Genomic DNA, 10,626 nt, shown 5'->3' with positions numbered 1-10,626 from the left:
AGGAAATGGCCTAAAAGCAACACAAATGGACCGTAGATATATTTGAAAATTCAAGTCAATAAGAGTTGTCAATGAGATTTAGAGCTTAAGTACAATATGTTCATGGGATGTGCAATACAATAATGATATAGGCTACATAAAGGATATATAAAGGCGTTGTAAAGAAGTCATACAAGTTCAGTGCAACATGTTGACCACAGATTGTGGTGGCTTGTCACATGCCGGGTTTGTTGCTTTATAAACCTCATAAAACTGATTCCTGATGACTGTTTTGTCTCTCTGGTTTACATGTGATTTGCTGTGTCCATAAAAAATATATTGATGTTTTCTTGCAAGAAAGAAAATAGCACCTTCTTTCTGGCACAAGAGGAGTTTTTTTTCCTCCCAAATCTAACAGGAGCATTGTTTACAACTGAGATACTGTATATATTTTCAAGATATATAATGATGGCAACCCAGTCATTGTTGATCTTTTGTGCCATCTGTTAAATGTTGTATTTGTTGGAGAATATGGTCTAATGTTTACAGATTACTAATTTCTGTAACATCATGCTTCACTGGTATCAATCTGTACCAATCACCAAATATGCTTTAAAGTCCAAACAATGCAAATGTAACCACCATTTGTGCACATGTTCACCAAGGCTGTCAGTCATGAATAACAAGTTAATTTCAATAAACAACCTCATCATTGCGTCCCAGTAATGAAGCATGCCTTGCTGTTTTGGTCTGCAGAAGGAGAAGTGGTCACAGGATCTTATTTGTGATGTTGAAATTATCTCCACCAAGTCATTTCATACAGGTCAAAGTTTAAACTGGACCTCCTGATGTCAGCTGTCAGTTTGGCATTGCCAATAATTTATTACATGGATTCATAGTCAAGGATGGAAATATAGGGCAGCAAGAAAAGCTGTTAATTGAATGGACAAGTTCCAACTTGACACTTGTTTTTGTGTTATAATATATAAACAGTGGTGTACAGTAACGAAGTACAAATACTTCGTTACTGTACTGAAGTCATTTTTTTGGATATCTGTACTTTACTATTCATATTTCTGTTGACTTTTACTTTTACTTCACTACATTTTGCAAACAAAACTGATACTTGTACATTTCCCCTGAAACCTTCGTTACTCGCTACAAAATCAAATCTATCTTTAGAAACAAAATGAATCATGAGAGCAGCGTCGGGGACTGTGGTGGAACAGAGACTGCAAGCAAGCAGGTTTGGCGAATCAGTGGTCCTAGCTTGCAAGTTAAATCATTGGTTAATAATTAGGAGCAATCAAACACACGTTCCAGTCCTTGGATCAAACATCATTTCTCCACCTGTACAAATCCTTGGTACGTCCTCACCTCGAGTACGCCTTTTTTATTAACAGCATTTACTTGTACTTTTACTTTCAATACTTAAGTACATTTAATATCAGAAAATTACTTTTGATACTTAAGTACAATAAATATCAGATACTTTAAGACTTTTACTCAAGTAGTATTCTAACAGGTGACTTTTACTGGAGTCATTTTCCAGTAAGGTATCTTTACTCAAGTATGGCTTTTGGGTACTTTATACACCACTGTGTATAAATGTGTAATTGTTTACTTGAGTTTTCACGTAATATTCAGCAGTCCTGTAATCAATACTTTTTATGCTTCATTATCACATTTCTTATGAGTTTGTACTGTTGCTTTGAAAAACAATGGGAGTCCTGACCCCATCCCTCATGACCCCATCCAGCAGCTCCAGACCACCAGGTACCCCTCCCTCAGCTCAGCAGGGGCCCATGCCCCTCAACCAATTTAATGGCACAATAACTAGGTTTTGAAGGATGAATTAAATGTTTTGGGGCAGTAAAAACCTTTTGCAGAAATGCAATAGAGTTGTGACATCCCATGAAACAGTTGTGACAAATGAGCTTGTACAGTTTTAAGACAGTTTCAAAAAAATGTGCCATAGCGATTGATAAAAACTGCATAGAATGCCATGTTTCCAAAAAAGGTGGGATTTAGTGAGTCGTTTTAAGTCCGTTTATGGGGGTAAGTCAACATGTTTTCTGGGCATTTCTGTATTTTGAGCATGAACTACATCTGCAATTGCAAACTTGGCAGAGGCCGTTTGAAGGTAAGATCATTACTTTTGACATGCATGTAGAAAGTATGCTTTGAAAAGCAAGACCATGCCAGATTAAAGATATGTACGCGGTTAACTGGACAGTTTTGTCTCAGGTTGAGTGCTTTATTTTAAATGAGTCTGTAAAAGTAACCAGCGGTTTCCACCATGCATATTAATACTCAATATTCTGCTTCCACTGAACGGTGTTTGGTTGATGCCTCTTAAGTTACATTTATTTGGGATCCCACATACTCCACTTAGTTAAGGTCGGTACTAAGACACCAGATCTTTGAATCCTGCCAGCATAAGTTCATAACACCACAATGCAGATGCCATTCATTACACCATTGTAGAATTAATTATAGGTTCTGAATATTTTGGTCAGTTACTCTCTAAAGTTAAAACGGTCACTTAATCAGGTAACTGTACAGCAAGTATTTTACAGTAAGCATGAACCATGAGCAAAAACCAGAGGTGTAACTAATAACATTAGTCATGGCTCCGTTGAAGTAAAGTTGCATAGTCATCCATAATCATGAGGAACTGCATGCACAAAACCAGAACTCTAAAACCTAAGCAGGTAAATCAAGTATTTTAAGCACAAACAAGTTCTGCAAACTATTTAGAAACCAAAACCTTTAATCACAGTTTAAACAAAAAAAGGGCAAAAGTTAAGGAACTAACAACAAAGTCCAGAATGTCCGAGGAAAAGCCTGTCATCCAGCAGGCCTTGAATCAGCTCTCCAACACAAGTCAGTCACTGCAGCTCTGCTGCCTCACGTTGATATGGGCTCCACTGACAGACTTGACACCGGGAGAGTCCTGGATCTTGAGCCAGCCTCACCGGTCTGGTTGTAGGCAACACGTGCTGTCACAGCCATGGCGGAGAGGAAGGTCTACTTGGACCTCTGCCTCATCTTCCTCCTTTTACGCTTCAGTCTATAACAAGACAATACAAAGAGGCAGTCAGCCGGAAATCTCTCAAAACAGACTTGATACACATGCGTGAAAAACATGAGGCACGCATTCTTACCTGCGCATGCGCTTCTTTCGCCACTGCAAAAGATAAGTAAAACGTTAATTGTCTCCTCATTTAATTCCTGCAAGTCTAAATGCACAAATGTACTAAACTGTTCCCAAATCTGCAAATAAATGGCGTATAAACAAATTGTAAAGATGACAGCTAATGCACCACGTGCTTTGCTGGCCCGTAGTCATGCTCAAGCTAGCTAGCTAGCTAGCAAACGTTAGTGCCACTAGGAACAACGATTACTTGAGCAAACAAACATACAACACAAACCTTAGCTCTCATGTCGAGAAGAGGGGGCTGAAAACTGCAAGGAAAATGTCAAAGATTAGTTCGATTGACTCAAAAACAAGACGATTAACTTGGATTCTTACACCGAAAGTTGTGACTTACCGACAGTGAAAGAATCGTCTCCGTGAAGAACGTCATAACGTGGCGACGCTAGTTTTATAGGGATTTTTACGTCACTTTCACTGGACTGTCGCAAATATGGGAAATGCAGTTTTCTAGAATGTCAATTTAGCGTATATAGAAAATACGTGCTTTTTATGTGCATATGCAGCAGATCTGTCTGGTCCTTTAAATAAACAGATCATATTCAAGAAGAGAATTATAAGCATACTTGTTATGTGATTGGTGACACAGTAAAGATTGATAGTATGCCCTTCGTATTTTTACATGTATATTTAAAGTGTGCATTTGTTTTTGACCTGGGGGAACTGTAAAAACATACGAGTGGTTGGTATTTTACAAGCCCTTTCCAGTATTGTATAGACTAACTTAACCCATAACAACCCACACCCATTTTAAAATTATAGGGGATATAAATGGACATGGAACACATTTCTGAAAATATTTTCTAAATACTACCATCTAGTGCCAAATATCTGAAATGTGACATATATGTCACAGTGGTTGTTAGCGTAGAGATCATTCATAATTCATTTGATTAATAATTTAATCATTTTGACATTTCTTTTGTTTGAATGTCTTTTGAATTCAACAAAAGAAAATATTAATTAACAATAATTGAATCAGATCAATTGAGTAGCTCATTACTATTTTCTTATTGTGACAAATGTCACATTGGTTTTTCTGAGCAGTTATGTTTAAAAGCCTGATGTGACATATCTGTCACGATATTTTCATAACTTTTTAGACATAAATTAGTTTGATAAACATGGTCAGAACCGTTTAGATGTAATGTAGGACATGTTATCAAATTATTAGAATTGTTAAATGTTTTGAAACTTACCTTTAGCAACAAAAACAAGCTTTTTGAAATGAGTTAGTTCTGCCAAATGTGCTGACCAGCCAGGCAGCCATTTTGGAAGTGATGTCATTGGTACACAGATTAACTCAAATGACCTCACCAGGATGTTCCATAGATGTCACTTTAGGTATTTAAAACCAAGGATAAAACTGTATAAGGAACTTTCCAGGATATTTAAATGTCTGACATGTGTAGGTCCTTATGGGTTAAGTGATTATTGCTTCTGAATTCTGCCCCAAAAATGATATTCCTGGCAGCAGTAAAGGTTTTGAAACTGCATTTAGACTTTCATGATGGGAAATACAATTTACAGAAGTAAACAGTTAGATAAAATGTGAATACATATCTAAAAATTCCCTCAGTATTTCTAAAATCATTATTTATTGAACAATTGTTTGTTAAAAAGAAGTCAGCATTTCGTTAACGCTTGTTCAACTGTTGGTGGCTGGTGTTTCTGATTTAGCTTGTAAATGCTACATTCTAGACTAGAGTTTAAATAGTTTTCAAAGATGTATCAGTCGTCAAATATAAATCAAAGCATGGAATTTTACTTGGTTGGGTGATTAATTACTGTTCAAAGCTATGAAAAACACTTAAACTCAGAACAATCAATTGAAATCAGTTAAAAAAAAAAAAAAAACACAAATGATGTCAGGTGGCTTTTTAATGTTTCCAAAAATAGTCTCTGAAACTGGGATTTGTTTTACAAAAGCATCCATATATCTCACAGGTATGGAACTCTTATGTAAACACAGACTGTCAGACTCGATGGTGGCACCAGAAGACTGGATGCTGAACCCGTGGCAGGAGTTAGGCCATCCACAACTGAGAATTTTTTTTTTTTGCCATTTAAATTACTCAACTTGGTCTTAAAATTGTCAGTTTTAGAAATTGTTAGCCGAGTAAAATACAGTAGGTTCCTAAAAGTGTACACAATGTACTAGCATACCGACCTAAGCGAGAGCTGTATAAATGCATTAAATATGCTGAATTCAACAGTAATGACCGACGTCATGCTTGCAACTTGAGGGTTCAAGACGGGTGTTACACATTTCTGACCATGATAAGTTAAAACTCATTTCAAAAAGGCGTGGCTTCAGGTTTATGTCGTCAAGAAAGTTACCTTTATGCCACACAATTACGCTGACACAATACTGTGCATTCATCATCCTGGGCCGCTCTGTCCAACTCATATTTTCCATATCTTTCAGGGACGAAGGCTCATGGTCAAACAAATGGTTTTAATTACCTTTCTGCAGCAGAATTGTTGTCCACTGTTAAGAGAAGACGACGGTCTCAAGGGTAATGAGATTTACTAGCGATGTACACGTGTGTGTGTGTGTATTATAGGTAGAGTGACAACAATTTAGGAGCAGCATCATCCCAGAATAACATAATTTAGATTCAGAGGCATTCACAGCGGCTACGTCCGCAAGAGCCTCAGACAGCTGGGACAGAAGGATTCGTGGCGTCTGTTCTTTGGGTCGTCGGATGTCAGAGGAATTTATTCTGCAGCTTCAGTCTCCATTGCCTGTCCGGTTGCAGTCTCAACCGTCTTTGAGGCCTTTAAAAACAGAAATGATTGAAATTAGAAAAAAATCTATTTATAAACATTTAAAAAAAGAAAAAGCACACTGCCCTCTAGCTCACCTTCTTTTTCTTCTTCTTCTGAGTCTTACGGCTGGCTGAGCTTTGAAGCAAAGCCTTGTAATGACAAAAACAAAGTCGACAAAAGTGACTTTCATAACCTCACAACACATAATGGCTTTGAAAACACCTAGTTTGCTAACAGAATGCTATAGTGACCCCATTAGTCTAAACCCCCCCCATCCATCAAACACACGTTACCTTCAGCTCTGCGTCCTCTACTTCAAGCTCAGACTTGTAGAGTTCTGGCTCAAAGAGGCTGTTTGTGATTCGCAGTGGTCCGTTGGCCATGAGCAACACGGTGAACTTAAACTGGGCAACAACTTCACCTGGACACAGAGGAGGTTGAAAGTTGCATTAAACAGTGACACGTATGAGGACATTCAATGGTTCAGTTCACAGAGCAAAACGAAGAGTGGACACCAGAACGCTGTTAATCGACTGACTCAAACACATGGTAGAAACTAATTATTCAGACTTCCCTTAGAACTGCACAGTACAAGAGGCATACGTCGATTATTTTCAACATATGCTTTCTCTTTATGAAGCTCTATATAAAAAGACTGCACTGGACCATAACGCAGTTTTCCTGTCCTTTTCCTTGTTGATTGACAACCATGGCATGTCTCCTCTGGTCCATTAGCGGCCGGGACAGGCAGAAGGCTTAGCGGCACGTAAATCCCAGAGGCCCAATAACAAATCATTTTACCAGTACGACCTACATTTTCTACACATTCAAGTCTGTGAAGTCTTCCAACAGCTCAGAAACTTTCTGACCTCGCTGCATTTTGTTCACATATGAACAAACCTACAAGATTTGTCATGGTCAATAAAGCCCTTAATCACGTCCCTCATTGCGCCACTCACTCTCTTTCTCATGCAGCACATTGAATGGCTGCAGCAGCTCATGTTTGGCACACTCGACCACGCCTAACCTGGCCTTGCCTTCATCCTCAAACGCTCTGAGGACATAAACAGAGAAAAGAAAAATGAGATGGTGAAACCTGGAACAATATTTTACTGAAGATAAAATACATATATTTTTTAAAGAGTAAAACATTTGCTCTGAAGTTTAAAGATGCTACCTCAGAGTGAAAGGCATTGTATCGAAGCGCCTCTCCATCTCACTGAAGAATGTGCGAGATGTCTTCATCTTTAAGCCGTACACCTTGTTGGGGTCTCGTTTGTAAACGGTGGTCCTCTGACCTCCATCCTTTGCCTGAATTGCAAAACATTGTTATAAATACGTTGCCGGCCGTTATTACATCTTAAGCGGCACAATCAAATTTGAACCAAAGTTCCTCTCACCTTGCCCTCTCCAGTGCTGATAAGCACATCCACTGCATATACTTCATGGACCTCAAACTCAGCCTTCTCATGGTCCTTCCTACAAAAACAAAGCGACATCATCATCCACTGGTTTAAACACTCATCGGGTCAGTGACAGGAAGCACTGGCTGAGTGAACTCACTTTTGCTGGTCCGATGGGTTTTGGATGATGGTTTTCTCGCCATCGATCACGTGTTGTTTGAGCTGATGGGAAAGCATGCCTGCACACATTGAAAGAATAAGCAGAGTCAATGCGTGTCAAATCATATCTAGCAAATGTATCCCATTGTAAACCCTCAATCTTGAAGGGGCAGATTGTTCACAAACCTTCAATAGGGGAGCACTTGAATGACTTTGCAATCTTGTTCCAGGCTTCTGTGACCTGTGAGTTCTGATGGAAGAGACCGAATGATATTTATTAGACGAGGCGTGTACAGTGATGGCATCGCTCATTTCATTTGGTCATGGTGGGAGAGTTTCACCTGATTTCCTGGCTTGACAAGACGCAGAGCAGCCTCAGCACAGAGGTGAGCTGCTTTGATAACGTCAGCCTTCCGTCCGGTCAGCGGGTTGTCCTGAAGAAACACAAGAGGACGGATAGAGTTACAAGACCTGAAATACCAAACTATCACTAGCTGTTAATGGTATGACGACCAGTAACCAAGTAAATTATATTACAAATCATGGCTCTTGTGAATAAACCAATGAGCTGAGTGATGACATACCTTGGTCACTCCAACAACTAAGCTGTGAGCCACATTTGAGATGAAGCCATCAACGTGCACACCCAGATCACTGTGAACACAGAACAGGGGGAAAAAAAAGTATGAACTGCAAATAAAATAGTTATAATTTAAAATATATCTATACGATAATTGTACATGTATACATTCGGCAGCTTACATTTTGACAAGGTCCCCATCCTTCAGCATGACATCAGCATCGCTCTTCAGAGGGGAGTGATGGCACACACAGTTGTTAACTGACACACAAGTAGGAAAAGCAATACCTGCGAAAGAAGAGACACAATGAGGGACTGCCGAGTCAGAGGCGGTGATGGTGATTGACGAGATGCAACAAAAGGCGTACCTTTCTTCATGTCCTTTTCCTTCTTGAAGATTTTCCCAGTTTCTGCCATGATGAAGGCATCTCCCTTTTGACACAGGCTGAGCACAGAAACTCCAGGCATAGCTGCCACAACCACCGTCTTCAGAGCCTCTGCCAGACAAGAAATACAATGAGCCATGATGTGGTTAAAATGATTGGTTAATAATAGTGTTTACAGTGCCAGGCTGCAACTAACAACTTATGTTTTATTATCAATGACGATGTTGATTATTAACTGGGTCAGTCAATTAATCATTGGTTCATTAACATGTCAGAAAATAGTGAGAAATGTACACTAAAATGAGTTAATTTCAGATTAACTGTAGTAGTAATTTTGAGTTTGAAGGATTTGAATATATGTGAAATTAAACTTTATGTGGCAGCAAAGTCAGCTGTTCAGTCAGCACACTGGCAGATGAAACATGGCCAACATAAAGACTGTGGTTAAACAGGGCTACTGACAGGTGTGAGTGAGTGAGTGAAACCAGAGTGTGAAGGCGTGCACTGTTGGCACATGCTGACAGGAAGTAAACATGTTTATAATTGTTTTTAGGAATTAATAAATTCTGAAATAACAAACTTTTGATGCTTTTAATTAAATTTACAGTGGATTTACATGCAAAAATTTGAATTATGACATCACACTAATGACGTTGTGTGCACGTGGCCTTGAAAATAATAAAACGTTATTGCATTATAGACCTGCTTCAACAACAAACAGCATGTAAAGTTCACGATTTCATGTTGGTGACTTAAAATTGTGTGTGTGACTGTTAAAGTTAAATAAACACAAGTATTGGGGTTTTCACTAGCAGCTTACTACAGTAACGTAAACGTAAAATGACACTATTTAAATCAACCAGATCTGTAGTATCTTGCATAACAATTTGAGTGGTCTCGACTTAATAGCCTGTAATTTCGTATTTAAATATAGGACACTCGATTACGCAGGCCTGTTTGGAACAACTCAGTATCGCCATTCAGTTTTGTACTTGTCATTGTTATCTGTTACGTTAGCAGCTAGCTAACGCTAGCTAGTAAGGTAGCTAGCTCTGCCACATAGCTGCTTAGCTAACTGGGCTGCTTAGCTAACTGGGCTAATGTGACAGCAAACGCCTCGTCAGACAAATATGTGCAACTGTTAAGAAAAGCTCGACCTAAACATATAGCGAGCGTTACGTTTAATTGATTTTCCACAAATTCCCGCTTACTACCACGCTGTACCGTTGGCACTGCAGCGGCACATGGCACAGCTGCTGCCTGGGTACGACTAGCTAGCTGACACGGTTAGCTAGCCTCACACGGAGCCTGATACGTGTGGACCGTTAAGTCAAAACGGTTCACGCTGCATTTCACTTACGATTTGCAATCTCGGCCCCCATCTTATACTTGGTGACCACCAAGTCATCGGCGATGGTCTGCTCCTGCGTATCGTCATCTCCTGACATGTTGGCAGTGTGTCCGCGAACTCAAGAGTAACTTTTCTTTCCCCCGGCGGGTGTCACAGTCAGTCACAGGATGGACCACGCTGCTCTCCGCATCGGCCCGCCCGACTTCAGTAAGCAGCCTAGTACGAGCTCTAGATCCCGCCCTGCTGCCAAAGACACGCTCTGCAGTCAAGATAGTTCACGGCCTAGCTTGGTGCTTTGAAAATCACATCCGAAAAAGGCTCGGTTAACATCATAAATGATATCATCAGCTTTTAAAATGAGACCATGGACGTGTATTAACAGTCAACAAAATAGCTGACGCTGATATACAGCTGTTAGGCTATATTTATGGGGGAACAATTTATATCAAGGCTTGCAGAAACCAACATAACTGGTCGGTTAAATAAAGAGGACAGTAAGTGGATGTTTCAGAGACGCTGTTAAGGAGAAATTAGAAATAATAAAAATGGGAAAGATTGGACATTTATGGAAACATAGATTATAGCCTACGAAACGAACCAACTGTTTGTAAAGTTCATAGAGTTCACATTACTGTGTTGTGATAAGTGCATTAGTGCATCTTTCATGTCAGGACATTTCAAAAGGGCTTGTTAAATCCTTCTAACTAATACACAATAACTGGTGGTAAAGCCATTAGCCCATGCCAAAACTGAATTTGAACAAAAACGGAAACAAGCAG

The 10,626-nt window shown here is 39.4% G+C and overlaps 1 protein-coding gene and 1 long non-coding RNA gene across 2 annotated transcripts; both read right to left on the bottom strand.

Moving 5' to 3' along the window:
* Positions 1-2,734: 2,734 nt before the first annotated feature.
* LOC306781359 lies at positions 2,735-3,565 on the bottom strand. Its single transcript, XR_013772204.1, has 4 exons — positions 3,534-3,565; positions 3,414-3,447; positions 3,147-3,169; positions 2,735-3,052 (listed from the first exon to the last, which is right to left on the bottom strand). It is a non-coding gene; the product is annotated as an uncharacterized lncRNA (long non-coding RNA).
* Positions 3,566-5,059: 1,494 nt separating this feature from the next.
* Positions 5,060-10,062, bottom strand: LOC306781325 (proliferation-associated protein 2G4-like). The gene is made up of 13 exons (XM_079274128.1): positions 9,857-10,062; positions 8,479-8,607; positions 8,293-8,398; positions 8,115-8,184; positions 7,872-7,964; positions 7,717-7,780; positions 7,532-7,610; positions 7,369-7,447; positions 7,146-7,279; positions 6,928-7,022; positions 6,262-6,389; positions 6,064-6,117; positions 5,060-5,977 (listed from the first exon to the last, which is right to left on the bottom strand). The coding sequence occupies exons 1-13, from the start codon at positions 9,942-9,944 to the stop codon at positions 5,918-5,920; spliced, it is 1,179 nt and encodes a 392-aa protein (XP_079130254.1). The 5' UTR covers positions 9,945-10,062; the 3' UTR covers positions 5,060-5,917.
* Between the last annotated feature and the right edge of the window lie 564 nt (positions 10,063-10,626).

Source organism: Melanostigma gelatinosum (genome assembly GCF_949748355.1).
Source record: "Melanostigma gelatinosum genome assembly, chromosome: 8".
NCBI classification, from domain to species: Eukaryota; Metazoa; Chordata; class Actinopteri; order Perciformes; family Zoarcidae; genus Melanostigma; species Melanostigma gelatinosum.
The sequence above is the reverse complement of the archived record's forward strand: the minus strand, read 5'-3'. Positions and strand labels throughout refer to the sequence as shown.